Source organism: Harmonia axyridis, chromosome 5 (assembly GCF_914767665.1).
Source record: "Harmonia axyridis chromosome 5, icHarAxyr1.1, whole genome shotgun sequence".
Lineage (NCBI taxonomy): Eukaryota > Metazoa > Arthropoda > Insecta > Coleoptera > Coccinellidae > Harmonia > Harmonia axyridis.
Genome location: NC_059505.1, coordinates 15,791,371 through 15,811,497, shown reverse-complemented (window position 1 = coordinate 15,811,497; position 20,127 = coordinate 15,791,371). Strand labels below are relative to the sequence as shown.

Here is a 20,127-nt window from a genome sequence, read left to right as displayed (position 1 = left end):
TTTTACGTAGAATCCAGTGGCGTGCTCGTATTTTCGAAAGGGTTTTTAATTACGAAGCTATGACCCAAAGTTATGTTTTTTTAAATAGAAACACTAGATTTCCTTGCCATTTTCTGAAAGCTTCATTTTTCCTGATTTCAAAAATATATAACATGGTATGGTTTGTATTGAAATAAATAACAGAAAATGGTCAAAAACCTTTTTTCACCTAAGAGTCTCAATATTTCTATGGTTTCAACTATTGATGAGCACAGAAAAATTGAGCTTTCTATAACCAGAACAGTGTCCTTCCGTCAATTGGATTATTTCTATGCTTTTTACTAATTTCTACATAATTCGAATCTTGATTTATTTTATAAATATAGTTTCGAAAAATATAAATGATCTCGGAAAAATTTCCTAGGTAGCTTGAACACAGTTTCAAATATTCATCTATTGGATTCTGTGCGAAATATCGAGAAGATGTTGTCATTATTAGGTTGAATATTATTTCTTGTTTGTTCCCTTCGTAATTAAATTGTTGAGTTCAATCATATATGCGTTGTTTCATATGGTATTCAGAATGTATTGGTACTTGTGCGTATTCATTCTGGAGACCTATGTAAATAATCTTCTGATACATCGATCCCCATACAACTCTTTCGATCGAAACATTCGACCTTGTGGATCTTTTCGTTATTTCCAAATCAATTTTTAGATGAAAAATTTATAAAACATATCTAGATTCGAATTTTGTAGAAATTAGTGAAAAACATAGAAATAATCAGATTGACGGAAGAACACTGCTTTGGGTCATAACTTCGTAATTAAAAACCCTTTCGAAAATACGAGCACGCCACTGGATTCTACGTAAAAAAGTGCCTGTATAATGTTTTAATTTCAGAGCTCTATCATCAATATTAGCGGAGATATAAATGTTTTTCGATATCGCCATTTTTCCAATTTTCGCTCATAACTCGAAAACAAAAGAAGGTGGCCAAAAATGTATACTACCCTTGTTAGTTTCTCAGAAAAAGAGACCGAGAATGGGGTATCAGATTTAGTCTATCTCCTCTGGTTTAAAAGTTGTAGTGCTAAAACTTCGAAATTTGCCCACCCTGTACATATATTTTTTGGTACCTAAAGTAGTAAACTTTCGGTTATTATATGAGCATGTTCAATAACTTTAGGAGGATTATTTTTAATTTTCAGATCACGAAAATATTTGATGATTTTTTCCTCTGTTTTTCGCTAATCAATCCACTTCAAATTTTAAACGAGGTCCTCAATAACAATTGATTCAAATCGCACTCTTTGGAGCTCTCTTGAAAAAATCAGATTGATCAAACTCTTTCCTTCCCCAGCCCCTACGAAAGAGTTTGTGTCATCTAAAAAGTAGACCAACCATTCACTTTTCATCTCCTACAATATCTTTCAAACCGTTTGAAAACACTAGAAATAATAGAGGTATCCGTACACTGCCCTGTGCAAGTCCTTTTTCATTTGTTAAATCTGATGATATTACAGTTCTTCCTCGCTTCTGTATTTTAACTATTTATATCCTTTCGTATTCTAAGTATAATCTTTCACAATTATTCTACGAGTATGTAGCCTCTTCAACAACTGTTCGAGATATACAAAATCATATATGCTTTAGGAGGTCCAAGAAAATTGGTAGAGCTAGCTTGCCTTCTTCAATTAAGTCCACTATTGCCTTAGTGAAATCGAATATACAGGGCCATTCAAAAGTACTCTGACAAACTGAATTGATTCCTCACAATATTCTAATATTCTTATAATTAAATGTTCGAAAACACTTCGTTTCCAAGATGGAAGGTGTTCAAGTCATACATGGATGTACCCAAAAGTAATACCCTCTTCAAATGAGAAAAATACAATACAAAAAAATTAAACCACTAACTTACGTCAAATTCATTTCATAAACATTTCTGTGAAAAGTGCAAAATAATGTTAATAACTTCAACATGCATTGATTACCAGAATTTAAAATTTCAAGTCCAAATATCTAGAAAACGGTTGCTTATAGCGACTTCCAACAAGGGTAGCTTTTTTACGTAGATATAATAATAATATAATAAATAATTTATTCGACCTTAGGTTTTGAATAAACAATAATCACAGAGACATATTATGTCTGTTCGTGATGATTCAACTTAGTACTAATCCTACAACCTAAAACAAAAATCATTCTAAATTTCTTAAATAATCTTCATTGCCAGGTTAAACGTCTTGATCGGGAGTAAAGTGTCACTGTCGGGAGTAATGTCTGTCACATCCGGTGCTATGTCTCTTCCATTTCCATCATTTTTCACTATCTCGTCTATGAGCTATTTATTATTCTGAAATTGACTTCTCTGCCTGTCTCGAATATCCACTGCTTTGTCTGCTTCTTGAAAGTACTAAAATTCTTTATTTTTCTGATGTTCTCTGGTAATGTTGCATATATTCGTGGAGCCAAGTATGCACCACTTCGCTGGCCAACTCTTTTAGAGGCTATGGAACTCTCAAACTGTGACGTCTTTTCTCTTGTTGAATAGGGATGGTTCCTCAAATTAACAGGAAGCTTTCCGCTGAAAATGTTTGTAAGAATTTCCATTGTGAATAATTGATAAGGTTCCAGCATTCCTGATAATTGATAGATCTCATTGCTTGGGAAGATCAGTGGTTTACCATACATAATTTTCAAAATCCACTTCTGCAGAGTTTCGACTTTATTCATGTGGGCGTCATACGCGCCTCCCCATCCTATTATACCATATGTTAACTGAGACTGCACCAGCGAAAAGTATAGTTGTCGTAAGTGGGGAATGTCTAGATATTTTTTTAGATATCTGAATTTATACAATAGGCCTCTTAGTTTCTTAACAACGTTGTTGATATGTTTATCCCATCTCAGATTTTGATCAATGGTAATACCCAAGTATTTGATCTCCGTTGCTTCCGGTATACAAGTTTCCTCATCAACTCGCAGACATCCAAAATTGGGAGCGCCAGATCTGTAAGACACGAACGTAATGTACTTTGTTTTCTCTATGTTAAGTGTCAGTTTATTGTATTTGAACCAGTTTTTAATTTTTTTAAACTCCACCTCTACCATCCGCTTTAGCCCCTTCCAAGTGCCGTTCGTGTAGAGGATCGCAGTATCATCCGCAAAACTGATGATTTTTCCATTCTGTCGCATCAACAAAAGGCTGTTCATGTACACCAAGAAGAGGACAGGTCCGAGAACGGTGCCCTGGGGTACTCCAAATGTCACAGACCTAGATTTGCTTTGATACCCTTCTATTTCTACTATTTGCTTCCTGTTTTTTAAATAACTCTCAAACAGGTCGTATGATTTACCTCGAAACCCACACACGTACAATTTTCTGAGCAGCTTTTCATGAGAGACAGTATCAAATGCCTTTGCCAGGTCAATAAATATGCATAATGCGGCCCTCTTTTGATCCAACAACTTATAGATCCCATCTGTCAACTCGAATATGGCATCCCTTGTTGATTTGCCTTTTCTGAACCCATGTTGACTTTCTGCGATAATTTCATGTTTTTCTAGAAACTGCGTCATCCGTGTTTTAATGATTTTTTCAATAATTTTACCAAAGTTTGAAATGAGAGAGATGGGTCTATAGTTTTGAATATTGGTTCGACTTCCAGCTTTATGAATATGATAGTGGAATCGATTATTTTACTGAAAAATGCTAAAGGAACGCTCAAAAAAGTTATAAATCTCCATAAAATAAAAAGAGGTGCAGGTGGCATCCCCTACGAATGAGAGCAATAATAATATCAGGTCAGAATTTGACACCTCAAAAAACCTCTCAATGCCAATTTCGTTTTAATTAAGGTCAGAATGTCAAAAGTTATTTAGAAAAAAACGAAATTAAAAATAAAACTTTAACACCTTGTTTTTTGAAAACGAAACGTTTCCGGACATATATTCATTTGAACAATCCATAATAGAATATTATGAGGAATCACCTCCTGAAGTTTGTCAAATTACTTTTCAATCTCCCGGTAGATGTTTGTACCTCTTCCATGCTGTGTCTTCGAAAATACAATACTTTCACTCAGAAATGTGCTCCTTGCGAGCTCAAATATCTTCTGAAAATTTGGTTATATCTTCTTATATTCTATATTTTTCCTAGTTCTTCCGGATCACTCTTCTTCAATATTAAAGATTGCTGATGTCCTGATTTCTAGGCGTTGGCTCCATGCCGAACACTGTTGCTATTGAGAAGGCTGGATAGCAGGTGATTAGGGTCTAGTGATTCGATTTTTTGGTCATTAGGATGAAATTTGGGTATAATCTTCATTTTCCTTGATCGTTATGACCAAAACTCATAACACATGAGCACATTTGCAGTTCCTGGACTTCGAATATCTTGCATTCTATTGATTCATTTTTGAAGATATGCGGTCTTGGGTTGAATAATAAAATAATGTGTATAGTATGAAAACTTTACACTAATAGTGAGATCATAACTCAGTGTCAAGTAAATTGAAATGATGAGTTTACTTGATTACTTTCTCTCAGTTCGTTGAGTGACATTTTACAGCTTGCAGATTTTTATCGAATTGAAGGAGACTCAGGTTCTAATATAATTAGTATGATTGTGATTCTGTCAAATACTATGTAAATTCTCATTTTTTAGCAATTGTGTTTCACGCAAGGCGAGCGTTTCTGCCTGAAATACTTCTTCTTCTCCGAGTGAATAGTTTAGTGAATATTGGCGGCAGCCTTGACAATTTCGCCCCTTTCTTGTGAATCAATATTTGGACATTCATCCTTGTTCAGTCTCTTTTATTGTTCATCAAGGAACGTGGTCTTGTTCCTAGTTTCTGTTTTACCTCTATTTGGCCCTGCATGATTAATTGGTGCAATTGATACTGATCAAAATAAATCTTGAGTATTCTACAAAAAGCCCACATTTCAAATGATTCGATTCGCCGCCTCACACTTGCGGATTTGAGTGCCCCATATAAAAGAACAGATTATGTATGAAAAGCATTTAACCCCTGGCCCCTTAGCTGGCTGTTATATTATTAGCCTTCGAGATTATCATGATCTTTGTCTTTTTTAGATCTATTAATATGCTGTTTTCTCGTCCTTCCTATTATTCTTTAATATATTATATTTTTATGTTGTTCCATTATTCTGAAAGCGCATTTTCGAGCCTAATATTCTGAGAAAAGATCTGGAGGAAGGTCGAAAATGTTCTGTATAGCAACTGAGCAAGAGTGCAGTACTCTTGTGATAGACACACAGTGTTGTTTGTAATTTATTAAAGGACTAGTTGCCCTGTATTCTAGTTCTTGTCCAGCAATTGGAAGATTCGTGGCAAACGATTCATTGTACGATGAATTCAAAAATTCAGTTGATCAGTTCATTTTCAAGTCCCCATATATTTCCAATCATCTCTTGGCTAATGAAGACAGCTCTTTGGTTTTGGTTTTTGCTATATGTATAATACCAAGATGCTTAGTGTACTTCGTGGAAGTTACTCCGTTCCCGACAGTTCTTAGTGATTCAATTGAAAATATCTTTCTCTTGGTCAATCTCACTGAGATCTTATTTTGGGGTTTCTCTTGAGAACTTCTTGGATACACCAACCATCAGTAAAAATTGAAGCAGTTTCCATACGATCACTAATTATGTCATCTTGCCGAACCATTATCACAAAATCATGTGTTGACTCACATCCATCTTGTTGATACTCATCCCCAAGTCTCGTAGTCAAGGACGCCGATCCCAATTGCAATGATGCCATCATGGAAGCCACCACAGCCAGCTCCAAACCTCTTCATCAGCGCGTGATGAATAGATTGCCGTTTTATGGTCATACTACTAATAGCGGAAATCGTAGATTATAGATTATAACTTGGTACATTTTTCGATTCCTTTTCTTTTTTATCTTGATCCCTAATCTCTTATTGTTGGTTCTCTTTCACTATCCGCCTGTTCTAATGCACAATTCCAAATGGAACATCAACGAAATAGAGCTATAGGGTATAGAAATGAAACTGGTAGCCTGTTCTGAAGCACCAGAGAATAGATATTGGCTCCTCCCGATCCTGTAGAGTAGAAACTTCCACTTATCTGATGACTAGATTGTTCGGAGAGTCAGATTGTGAGCAATATAGATTCGAGGATAAGGCAAAGTGGGCAAGCTAGATCTGTAGGCAAGGTAGACCTGTGGGCTAGGTAGCACTCAATATATAAAGTTACTGATAGTCCGGGAGCTAGTAAGAGATATACATGACCAAGTTCCTCTCCAACGGTTATAAGTAGAATGCATCAGATAATAGTAATAAGAAGCCTCGTGAACGCCAGCTACGACTCGGCTGGCAGGGAAAGCGGTGGCAGCTCCCCACGCACGAAGGAAAAAAAATACATTCAAAAATTTCCTCCCAACTGAAAATTTGTCAAATTGTAGCTAATCCAATATCTCGACGAAAAAAAAACAATCAGCTGGCTATAGCATAGTGTATTATACATCAGCTGATGCCTCAAACAAGAAAGAAAAATTTTTATTATCAATGATTTCCTCTCAAACAAAAATTCACCGGATGATAGCTCATATGCAGCTATGGATAAATATATATGTCAACTGGCTGTATCTCGGTGGAAAAACCATCAGCTGCTACTTCGAAAGTTATTACGTAGAAGTTAAGCGGATGCATCTATTGCCCATTTGAATGCATCAGCTGACCAGGTTTCCCTCGACTTACTGCTAGTTGATTTCTTTTTTTTTTCAAAGCGGTATATTAACAATCAGCTGAAAAATGTTCATGCATCTAAGCAATTATCTCTTGAGAAGAAATAATTAATCAAATTTGCACCTGGCTCCCGGACTATGACAATTCTTTTGAATCTAGACGCTAATATGATTGGATTGATACTTAAGACTTTATTTTTTACCAAACTTTCTGAATTTTTCAAGGTATCTGGAATTAGCAGTGAGATATTCAAACAGATAGAGACGATAGAGAATGATCACGACCCATCGACTGCAGCAGCACTGGAGGTGAGTTATTTCATTTTAAACAATTTTGCAACCGAAAACAGCACAATGAAATTAAACAATAAAGAGATAAGTCAATAATTAATTTATGTGGAGAAAATGACAAAAAGTCCAATATTGAGATCTGCGGAGTAGACCCATTTAGGTTTATATTCCGGTAAAGTTCGTTGATTTCAAATATTCGTTAGCAAAATGTATTTAATTCTGAAAAGTTTTTGTATTATCTGTCGGTATGTATCCGCAAATCCTTATAACATCCGTAAACTCGGATATTATTCTGTGATTTTAATGGAATTTGGTCTGAGTGTCCTGTTTGGGCTTATGTACAAACGCGAAATTATTTTGTGATCTATCTGTCCGATATTGATGAAATTTAGTATGGGTACCCGTATTCCTTTTTTGTCTAAAATGACCAACAGTTCCGTCTCAAAACTCGCATGGTTATGTAAACTTCAAAATGTCAATAGAAGAGAGAGAACTGTTCCCATTATGTACGGTTTCGAAACTATATCAAATCTTCTACTGCACACGGACAGACAATGGATATATACAAATATACTGATTTTCCAAACTCGAAGAACTAATAGACGTTTTTGGATTACATTAAATTATTGTGACTTCGATTTTATGCGAAGCTTTTCGGTTTGATTGATCTCAAATGCTATGATGGAATCTCAGAATAATAAACATAGATAGAGGGAGCATATGTTATTTTCAATGAGCAAATTTTGTCCCCAACATAAACTATCAAATTTGGCATGAAGCGCGCGGAAATGAAAACATATCAGTGATACGATATTGCATTCAATTCGCGAGTTTCTCCACAAATAACCCACTTCTTATGTCCCATATTGAATATACGTTCCATATTAACTCAAAGTATATTGAAATAAATTCCTAAATATGTCAGAATTCCAGAAAAAAAACTTCAAACGCGCCAAACGATGTGAAATGACCTATAGCATTAGAAGAGCAAAAGTTGCCAAAATTGGATTTCAGCACAAATACGTAACAATGCAATGCAAAAGACGTGATTGACCAGTTTTTGCACAATGTTAGGAATAGGGTCTGGTAGGAAAGGGCACTAAAAATTAAGATCATCATCATTGGCGGATAGCAGAGGTGATGAAAGTATAGGAAAATACGTCATAAGTATAAAAGCTGAAATTGAAATATATTATTTGGATGACTAAATAAGATGTTTTCCCAAATGACAAATCATTCGCAGGAGGAATACCTCCTCCAGAGGTCACAAATTTTTGACAAATGGTAACGCTACCATTTCACTTTATAAGATAAAATTCAGAAATTTATATATGTTTCTTGGACAAGTATCAAAATATGAAATCCAGTGGTGCCAGCAAAAATATATGGTCTTCAAAATCTGGTGAGAATTAATGGTTTTTTTATTTAATTCATTCAGAATGAGATACATCTTAATTGGCCACTGCTCAAACATAGCGATAGTCGATATATTCAATACCATCATAGACAATACAAATTCTGCTCAATTGGGCACATTTCGATTAGAAAATATTGTTTGCTGAGATATACGACTATAGTATGCCAACATTGCCAATTATATTTGCGATCACATGACTGAACTTCAACCTTGTCAGGTGATGGGCTTCCAATGTGCTAAGTAATTTTTTTATAGCAGTCTAAATAACTAATTTATAAAATTTAGTTTTCATCCTTTTGACGCAATGGGGTCCAATTCTATCATTCCACTTGCTAAAGCAACGATGATCTAAATTTTTCAGCGGCCATTCCTAGCCGACCCAATTCGGGACATAGTGTACAGAAATTTTAAGCTTTTATGACGTAAATCTAGCGCCCACGGAATCTTTATCTATTATAATGAAATAACAGCGAAAATAGTGAAAGAGGTAATATGGAATTCATCTCGAGAATGTTCGTATCAATCGTATCTGACACATTTCAAAGGTATTTAGTAGTTATGTTGTTAAATATAGTGGGGAAGTATTATATAGAATTTAGGTATACGAAACATTTCATGGAAATTATTAGGCATTTCTTAAGGATTTCAAAAGACAAAAAATATACAGGGTGAACCATTCGAAATAACAAAGTTCATTATTTTTCTGGAAAAAAAAAATATCTAAGAACAGCTTACAGGCTCTAAAGCCTCTGCGATTAATGTTTATGCTACAATAACTTACATTATTATTATTAATGTAAATACTTAGCGCCATATTACATTATCCTGCAAGAGCAAAATTTATAAAAATCATGCTATTCGTTTCCAACATAATTGAAGCTTTCCATTCTTAAAACTAACTCATGTTACTATATCCGAGTGATTTGTCTCGAGTTCTTTCAATGATACTCATATCCGATCGAATAATTAGTCGTTAAATGAATCCAATTCTTCTTACTTGATAAAGTAATAGAGTATGCTGAAGAACGCTCTCTGGTGAATGCTTCCTGGCGAAGCTATTCAACATTTAACAACCGAAGTGGTCATGTGATATATTATATACTTAAAGTGAGATTGAAGATCTTAATGCGTCTTCAACTACACTCTCCAACCAGGAAATATCCAGCATATAGATACTTGCGAATCGGCAAACTTCTTTTGAAGAGGTTGAGGTTGAAGAGGTGATGTCGTCAATGGCGTGCTCACTAATCTAATCGAAACTGCTCTTGTAATCAATGTAGGAAGTTTCACGAGTTTGTGGAAGTTTCAGAAGGAATGAAACAACCTTCGACGACCGAACAATTATCTATTTCCAATTAGTGCATTTCCCGTTAGCTAGTTCGTTGTCGAGAACACAAGGTTTTGTGGAGTTAATTCCTGATCTAGAGGTGTTATTGTTATATCGTAGATCAGATTCCAGACAGTTCACAATGCATTTTTTTTGAGATTTTAATTTCAAAAGTTGATGATTGATAACCAGAATCTCAGTTTCACAGAAGATGAGAATAATAATATAACACAATAATTGTATTTTCACGCAATGTTTTATTGATTTCGATCAGGGCCGGCGCGAGCAATGTTGGCGCCTAAAGCAAAAAATTTTTTTGCGCCCCTGCTGAAAAAGTATCAATAACACCCCCCCCTCCCTAACAAAAAACATCAACTGCTCCGATGATAAAACCGAACTTTCTACTTCCAAAACAATCTTGTGATCGTAGTTAAAAAATTTAAATTCTAGTGAATGAAGAACATTGAAATATTTCAATATTTCCATATTTTCTGCCATTTATTTAGCAGAGCAATTAAAAACATATGTTCCGCTGAAAACATTTGAAATTTAACATTAACTAGTTTCGAATACAAAATTGTGGGAATTTTCCATATGTTGAATGTGTAAACAACTTCCACATAATTCGAAAGCGAAGTTAGTGTTGCTTTTCGTCTTTGTGAAATACATTTCATCCCTCTTTCAATTAGGGTAATAGACAATGCTGCTTATATTGGTGGGGTGGCCATGTATTATTTATTGAACAGACGGCTTAGTATAGACGGTTTGGAGATTTTTATTGCAGGGAATGTTGATAAACGCAGCGGAGCGGACCAACCTCATGTTGTTTTTAAGATTCAAGACTATATTTTTTCAGAAATATAAAAGGGCGGCCACAAACTGGGCTAAATTGCCGCCCCTCGAATAGAGGCGCCTGAAACAGTTGCTTCACTGTTTCACCCCTAACGCCGGCCCTGATTTTGATCATTTCAGAATATTTATTCAAATCTTCAATAAGTATGATAATGAATATTCAGTAGAGATTCCGTAATATTTTTCATCATGGTCTGTTTCCTTTTGAAGCTTTTGGTCCATTTGCGTTACATGCATTACACAACTCAAATTTCTTTACGGAATGCATTTTTTGGGAGAACAATTCCAAAATAAAAAAAAATTATACTTAACCCATTAGTTACTGGCACTGCTTCTTCTATATTGGATGGAAGTCATTTCGGCCAAACACATCGAATACCTGCCGAAAATTTCCTTGAAAGGCATTGCTGCAATGAATATATTTTTAGTTTAGATTCACAAAATTCAATCACAACGTTATGTTTATTCTTTGTTCATTATAGGCAGTCGTAGATAAAACGTTGTACCACAAAAGTATGATCATTCATAAATTTGTGGACTGACAACTCACGATGCCTTTATCCCATTCATTTAGTAAATAACTAATAACAGTGGGGGACAGGATAGGTAATTTTTCGAATATCATAGGACTTTTTTCTTATTTGTCAAGTTGCGGAATATAAATTGATATCAATTCAATGAAGTATTTAATCCACCAAAATCTACAATGATTAGGTAATAACATGAATAAACTAGAATAGGGTTGTATGAAACTGTACTTAAACGAACACTAGCAATCGAAATAAAATTTTCACAAACATATGTATAATAATTAACTGGGAAATTCCTTTTTTTTGATATATCGCACCACCAATCACAAAAGTTGGACTTCTTTCTAGATAAGAGTATTTGTATGGTACATATATCCAAAGTCACATTAGGAAAGCCAGAATGTTTTTGTAATACAAGAGTTGTTTCAGCAATTCATTAGGAGCCAGGGTATTTATTGCCCAACAGTACTTATAAACTATGGTATTATAACGGATCATATCTGGAATCAGAATGTGTAGATTTGGTTATTTCTATTGGCTAAAATAGTCCACGTTCAACCGCATGCCGATTTGATTACTTTGATTATCTGCCAGTACGCACATTTATCATTATCTTCTGTGGTAAAATCGAAACTAAAGACGTAAAAACATATTTGAAATTTTGAATGTGGTAGAAAACGACGACAAACCAGAGGAACGTTTGAGATTACTTCACTCATTCTAAATTGTGGTGGGATCTCAGAAACGCTGAGGAGGGACGAGTAGTTAAACTTTGGCAGATCATGGTATGATCTCCTTAAATACCAAACAACAAAAATTAATTAGTTCTATTGTTTCGTTTTCGAGATATTAGGAACTTGAAGTTGAGAAATAAATTTTCATTCACTCAATCAATAAAAACAATATCTGAAAGAGCAACTGATGCAATAATTATGATTGTCAATGAACTAAATGTTCGAAATATCTACCACCCATTTCCATACATATAATGATTTTTAATGTTTATTCATAACAATAATCAGTTTTATTTCTCTGTAACAAAAGTTATTTATTAGCTATTATTTACAGTATTAACATTGTTCACAAAGTTACCCATAAAACAAAAGAAACAACAATTAGAGTTCAATATTATCACTCTTTGGCTTCATTTAAATAACAATCTCAAAATCTATTTATTGATTCACTGCTTAACGTATTATTCTCCAATCTTCAAAATCTGCTAGTCATCTTATTTATTGTTTCATCTGGTAGAGTTAATTGAAAGGCGGCATTCTTCCATAAATCTACGGCGTAAATCTTCTAGAAAGTCTGGTTCAGTTGCATAAAATTTCAATCAATCAAATTGATTCATTCATACGCATTTGAATTCATTCGAATATCTAGTTATTATTAAAAATTTAGAAAGATGGTGAACAACAAAAATCGAAACCAAATTTCAGCTATGTTTAATTTTGGTCCTTTCAGCACGTGGAACGTCGGGGTGAGATGATAGTCCGCATACTCGACCCCAGAGTGCTGGGGCGACCTGCTGGTGAAGCCACGAAACGTTTTCTGACCATGCAGGATACCAAACATACTGTGCAGTTCGTCGAAATCGTCAAACGGCCTGGACAAACTCTCGGTTTATATATAAGAGAAGGAAACGGGATTGACAGGAACGATGGTGTTTTTATATCTAGGATAGCATTGGAATCAGCTGTATACAATAGTGGTTGCCTTAAGGTAAGATACTCGCAATTCAATAATAATAGTAATTATAGTTTATTCACTCCTTTTGACAAATCGACTTTTTATGAGACACATCAATAAGTAACTACAAAAAAAGAAAGAGAAATGATAACTAAACAAAAAATTGAATCAGACAATAACTGAACTTAAATACTCATTTCTGCTATAAAAGCAACAAAGAGTGATTTAAAATGTTTTCTGAAACTTTTGTGTTCCAAAACCTTCAGCCTATCAGGCAGATGATTGAAAAGTTTGGCTCCGCTGTATGACGGAGAACGCTGAAATTTAGTTGAACGATGCCTTGGAAAACAAAGAGATTTTTATGCCTGTTTTGATATTCATGATATTCGGAACATTTTATCATTGAATCAAAATTTTTATGGAAATGACAGGGACCACAAAATGTATATGCGGGGTACAGTAAGAATGATTTTATTAGTGAAAACGGGTCTACAGGAATCCCTTGGTTTAAGATTGAAAATGAGTCGAATTTTTCTTTTTTTTATCACACAGAATGAATTGATGTCAGGTAATTCACCTATGGAATCACATTTTAGCCCACTTCATGGTTGGTGGGTACAACAGACTCTCTGAGGAAATTTTATGCTTTTCTAAAATATGTGTGGTCTACCGTCCACCAGCTCTTAGACTAAAAGTATATGTACTTCCAATCATCGAAATACTCGTTCGATTGAAAATATTGCTGCTGTTAGTGAAAGTGTTGAAGAATATCTAAATAACTATTTTCCAAATTGTTAATGAAAATAATTGATAAAATTCCATCATACGATGCAAGAAGTAATATTGAATAACTTATTTATTACCTATTATTATTATTTATTTCAGCATCGATCCCTTATTCAAAATTTGTCGCAATGTTTCTAGATTCGACTCTCTAAATTATTAACCAGAGTTCTAGCAAATAACCAAACATAGGTACCTCCATCGAATTTAGCCACAAGCTAATAAATATGAAAATGATTTTAGTAGTTATACATTTAACGACAGATCATCTAACTAATATTATTCTCTTGGATAAACCAAAAGTATTCTTTCTTGTGATATAAACGAGATACATTCACCTATTGTTATTGTTTCAGGTTGGGGATGAAATTTTAGCTGTTAATCTTGTTGACGTAACACGAATGAGTTTAGACGATGTGGTCATAATTATGTCGATTCCTAGAAGGTTAGTTCTTGCAACGAGACAGAGAAAAGGCTCGAAAGGACAAGGTTCTCCTTCAGTTCAACCAAGATCTGAGCATAAGCCTCCTCCTGTGGTGGTCATCAAACGGGACCTGCGAGAGGATGAAGGAGATGATACAGATCTTAGTCACAGGTTTGTTATTTTATGATCAATGAAAGAAAGAAGCTAAGAATTTGAGTAAATTATCAGTTTTGAGAAACTCTAACGCATGTAATTTGTTCTTTTGTCAGGAATGTAATAGTTAAACAATAGTTCAATATAGCACATACAGCAATGTTTCCTCTGTCGAAGTATCTTGCAATCATATACTGAATGTTTGATTATCAGTGATAACTCGCAGTTGAAGATAGAGGATAGAGGTGTGGATTAAGAAATAAGTCAGGATTCTTATTCTAGAGATAGGAGCTCTTTTTGAAAATTTGAAGAAATTTCAATCGGCTCAAAGGCCGGCCGCATATTGAGGCACGACAGCATGACATGGTGTGGTACCGTATTTTGTGAACCACTATTCCTAATAGGGCATCGCATATTGAAGCATAGGAGCGGTGCGCAGAAAACGACTCGTGTCGAACGCAGCTGTAATGCTAGGGATCGTATAGTTGTTGTGATTTACGAAACTCAATAGGAGCCCAGGTATTCGGGATTCGAAACGACACTTGTGGAAGAAACACAGTGGTAGTGCCAGTGCAAGTTGAAGTTGCTAGCCGACGGAAGTGCTTTATTCTTTAGCAGCTATTTAAAATATGATTGAGACAGCTCGAAGAAGAATGTAAGAGAAATTGATAGGGGCGGTGGATGGTATTGAAAGTTATAGATAGATAGATAGATATGAGTTTATTCAACATAATAATATCATGTATTAAACAATATGAAATATGAAGTAAACTCTAAAGAAAAAACAAAAAAAAACTGTGAGTTATTATTATATAACTGTTTACAGTTTTGGAAAATAAATTTGATTCTAACGACCGCGGTTGTATTCAAAAAGCGGTACTAGCATTTTCATAGCTTTCGGTTTTCAAATGAAAACTCTATTTCGTCATGATTGGGTTAGATTCTACGGATAAAATAAGGGTAGTGTTCAAATATAATATATGCTCCCAAATTTGATAATTCAAGAGTTATTCAAGATTTTATGAACTTATGTTATACCTTGAGTCAATTTCTCAGCCGATTTCAAGGAAATTTGTTATACTACTTGGATTGTAGATAGTCCCATACGAATTTTAGATTTTTGAACTATCGAAAAATCTTGAATTTCAATAAATAATCTAGGCTTCCATGACTACACCTATAAATGTATATGGTTTGAACTAGGTACCAAAATATTTCAGATCTTAACAGTTTACTTTCTGTTTCTTGTATCTTCTTGATATGGCTTTTGATTTCATAGGCTCAAGCTCCGATCCATCTTGTAGTTGAAGTCTTGCCATTGACTTGACCATTCCAGTTTGATATAGGGGTTCATTTTACTCTTTCTTCTTATAGGTGAGTTAATGCTCTTCATTGCTCATTTTATTCGATGCGTATTCATCTACTTTCACATCTAGAACGTGACTTCATTTTCACATTTCATCCCTTTTCCATTTATTCTTAGATTGAAGTTAATCTCTAGTGTCCTTCTCTGTAGAAGAATAGTATGGCTCTTTTTGCCGTGTAGTGGTATATTTATAAGGTTTTTCACGACGTGAATCCTTTTGTATATTTCATGCAGAATGCTCTTTGGGGTTCAGCTTTCAGCTCTCTAACCCTCTGGTTCCATCTGTCTGTTTTCAGTTCTCGTAGAGCATTTTTTAGCATTTGGTTGTGTTTCTTATCTATTCAAAGTTTCCTCAGTTTTGTATCTCTCTTTATCAGCTCTTTTATTGCTTTTGTATTCTTTCCATGTGGATGCTTCGAGGCATATGGATTTCAGATTTTCGAAATATCGAAAAATCTTAAATTTCATGAAATAATCTAGCCTTCCATGACGATACCTATCCATAGATATGGGTTAAAGTAGGTATCAAAATATTTACGCCAGATCTTGCTCTTTCCAAAATAGTTTCAATTACAATAATTCAAAATTGAACATCCTCAACCTCTCTTGGAATTTATTTAACTATTGTAAACCTGAGTATCTTCCGAGTAAAAGCATATTCGAAATATTCAGATAGTTTAGATCTGAATCAGATGCATAAATAGAGGTATTCCAACATTTTAAACAAGAACGAATGTAAACTAATTGAATCGGAACAACTTCACTTTTATCTAGCTAAACACAAAATTCCCACATAGATGTGAGACCTAAGTACTTCAGGTCATGAACCGAAGAGACTGATTCACAACAACCCCCAAGCTTCAATACAAAGAATACCGGAACCGATCCCACCGATCTTACAATATGTGAACGTGAATGCGAGGTTTTTATCACCCAAATGCAAATTTAGCAATGTCTGGCATCGGAGCTGCGTCTCAATATGCGCCCGGGCTAACTCTCGTAATAGGCAGATGATATCTGACTCTGACTCTGTTCACAATTGGTGTCCTTAGAGAGTTTCAGGCTCGTATTCAGGAATTTTAAATGTCTGAAGCAGATTTTAATTGTAAATATACATATTAACAAGCACGCAAAACTCCTAGTTGATGTCAGTGCTCTCTATAGATTTTTGATTTTTATTGTTTCATTTCTTCTCCCAGGGAATCGATGCGGCAACGGCATACAGGGGATGGCCGGGAAATGAGCGAATCCCGATCGAGACTCGGGTTAGGTCTGTCGTCCATGGATCCATCCAGACATGGGACCGGTGGAGCGCAAGATACAAACGGCCTAGATCTGTACTATAACTCGAGACCTCCCGATTCGGGAGGTGCTAGTTGGGGTTATCAGCCTCCTCCCCCTGTTATTACTGAACAGCCTAAAAGTAACATGCAGCACTTCCAGCCATATGAAAGAAATTATCCTAATACCTTAGAAAGTTTGGCCGAGAAGGTTCATTCGTTTGGAATGCCTCCAAGGAGGATGAGCGCTGGAGGACAGCCGTTACCACCACGGTAAGTTTTAGATTTCACAGGCAAATAAATTATTATCAAGTTTTGATAATTATAGTTGCATAATAAGGAATGTATGAATATTTCATGAAATACTATTTTGCCTGAGAAATAATTGCAATTGATCTTTTGTGATTGAAATGACGTAAGTTTTTGTCGTTCAATTGGTAGAATTGATTTTCATACTTGCAACTGTCATAAAGAGTCGAAATAGCAAACAAAAAATAAATTGCATTGGACAAGGAATTTCTGATTCGCGAAATATCTTGAACGTCAAAAAAGTAAAAACTCTTGCAAATAAATCACATCTCGATAAGGAATTTCTCCTGATAAGTCTTCATTTGGCTTTTTTTCTCTTAATTTCGAATTATCTGTCGATAAGTATCATAAATTATATTATTTATTTCATATCAAAAATTTCCGTTAAAGTTCAATCGACGGAAATTAAATTACGCAATATGAATATAATAATGAAATATAACAACAAAGAGGTAGTCTCTCCACTAGCTGGATCCAACATACCTATTCTCGAAATTAGGTTAAAAGAAATAGATCGTTGGTTTCTTCAACTGCAAAGACTTTCTATTCCTTTTTATTGATAATTTTCTTAATGTTTATTAAGTTACTTTTGATTTAACTCATAACTGAACTAGATAGTTCTAAAAGTTTATACATTTATTGTCTATTTGTCTTTTAACTCTGGACAATCTCTGTTTTGAAGTTTTGTTAACCTATGTCTATCATAGAATCTTCATCATTTTGGAATCGAGTTTTACCCAATATCTGTTTTTCAATAGTTGATCTCTGGGTCTTTTGTGATAGGTTGGTATTCTAATCACATCTTCAAGAGGGATGCAATCAACTAGTATATTTAACTCGCCATTTGTATGATGACTTTTTTTTTTTCGAAAAATCATCTCGGCCTTTCTCTTCAGGAAATCTGTGTTTCCCATTTTAACTCTCTGTTTACTTGAGGTTTCTCACGAACCACGGCATATTCATTGCAGTTCTTAGGCCCGGTGCACACATACGACTTTTGCAGTCACGACACCGTTGATGTGTCGTACTTGCGACCTGTGGTACAAAGAATCAAATGGGAGCATGCACACTACCCGCCGTGCAGTTGCGACGTCGTAACTGCCAGCCTACGGTCGTTTTTTGGTAGCATGTCCCTCTAGGCCGCAACTGGGTCGTAGTCGTACATGCGGTCTCTCAGTACTCTTTTCTATATTGGCCTGTGCACACATACGACTTTTGTCGTGAGTTCGCACAATGGCGGAGAGGGAATTGGATATCGATTTCTTCATTGAAGAAACTAAAATGAGATATGTCATCAGAAAAATTTATTGGGTAGTAGTATGTTGTTCTCATCAATTCTTCGAACAACAGGATTTTCAACAATTCATCTCAATTTCTCATGATCGGTGAGTCCGCTGGTAGCCTATATATTTTCTTCCGAACGATTTTATCATTGTCTATAGTTATTGCGAAAGTAATAAAGTGTCTTATTCAAACTCTTATAAAAATTTAAATTCAATTTTTGGAACATCTAGAGATTTCAAGATCATATGAGTGACAGTTTCGTAGAAATCATGAAAAACTGAAAAAGTTTTAAATTTTTATGATCCAACAAATACTATAATCAAATAAGTCCAGAAAGTATTACATTCACGATGCTGAATGGGAAACTAGTGCGCATTGAATTGATCCGGCTCCGCAACCACGCCGGTGTAGTATGTAGTGTGCATTGAATAGGTACGACACCGCAACGGGTGTCGTAACTGCAAAAGTCGGATGTGTGCACCGGGCCTTAACAGCTTACTTTCTGTCGCTTGTATCTTCTCGATATGGCATTTGGTTACATAGGCTCAAGCTGCCGATCCATCTGTTAGTTGAGATCTTGCCATTGACTTGACCATTCCGGTTTAGTATTGGTTCATTTGACTCTTTCATCTTATAAGTGAGTTAAGACTGCTCATTGCTGAGTTCATTTTATCCAATGCGTATTCATCTGATTTTTTATGTGTGTCTATTATCTACCGTGATATCTAGATACTTGACTTCATTTTCACATTTTATCTGTTTTTCATTTATCCTTAGATTGGAGTTGATCTCTAGTGTCATTTTCTGTAGGATAATAGCATGGCTCTTTTCGCCGTGTAATGGTGGACTTACAAGGTTTTTCACGACGCGAACACTTTTGTTTCTTTTTCGTGCAGAATGATCTAAGGTGTTCAGTTCTCTAACCCTCTTGTTCCATCTGTCTGTTCTCAGTTCTCGTAGAGCATTTTTTGTTTATTCAAAGTTTCCTTACTTTTGTATATCTCTTTATCAGGTCTTCTATAGTTTTTTGGATTCTTTCCATGTGGATGCTTGGGGGCATTCTAGACAAATTCTGTACATAGATTTCATGTCTTTGCAACCGAATATAATTCAACCATATACAATGAATGTAATTATTCATCCCTCGGTGCCTAGTCTATTAAAAATATACTTTTAGGCTGTCATCGCAACAGAATACATCTTCAACACCTTACTACGTACAACATAGCGGTACTGGTAACAGAAGGATAATGCCAAGATCTGGATCAGATCAGCATCTACCTCACACGGAATATTCAGACTATTCGAGTATATCGCAAGCAGGACGGCATACATTCCTCAGGTCTAGCTTGAAATCAGGATCTACTCTCAGCAGGTACTTAAAAACAAAGTCTTATTTGTTTTTGGAGCGTTTATTCCGGTTATGAATGAAAAACATTGTTTTTTACTGTCCTTAAGGTACAACCAAAGATACGTGGATCAAGCAGCTGTTGCTGCACAAATTGGACAGTCGAAATATGGTTCCTCCTCACAATACGCTGGTGCTAATACTTTGAGCAGAAGAAATAGAAGTAGCCTGGATTACTCGAGCGACACCGAGGCAACGAGTGGGCCTAGAAGCAGTTATTATTATTACAATAGGTGAGGCACCAATGCCTATAAATAGATATCCGTTATTACTTCATATTCAACGAAAGAATTTCAAA

The 20,127-nt window shown here is 35.1% G+C and overlaps 1 protein-coding gene across 7 annotated transcripts in view; it reads left to right on the top strand.

The window, feature by feature from the left end:
- LOC123680110 (rho GTPase-activating protein 100F) overlaps window positions 1-20,127 on the top strand; it is a 174,707-nt gene that overhangs the window by 121,047 nt on the left and 33,533 nt on the right. For all 7 annotated transcript variants that reach the window (XR_006747485.1, XM_045617809.1, XM_045617807.1 and 4 more), the window contains 6 exons: window positions 6,942-7,025; window positions 12,598-12,855; window positions 13,962-14,200; window positions 16,748-17,101; window positions 19,599-19,796; window positions 19,880-20,062. Coding sequence is in view for 6 of the 7 variants with exons in the window: in XM_045617809.1 (XP_045473765.1) it covers window positions 6,942-7,025; window positions 12,598-12,855; window positions 13,962-14,200; window positions 16,748-17,101; window positions 19,599-19,796; window positions 19,880-20,062 (1,316 nt within the window). In the remaining variant the exon portion in view is untranslated. The remainder of the gene's footprint in view (window positions 1-6,941; window positions 7,026-12,597; window positions 12,856-13,961; window positions 14,201-16,747; window positions 17,102-19,598; window positions 19,797-19,879; window positions 20,063-20,127) is intronic.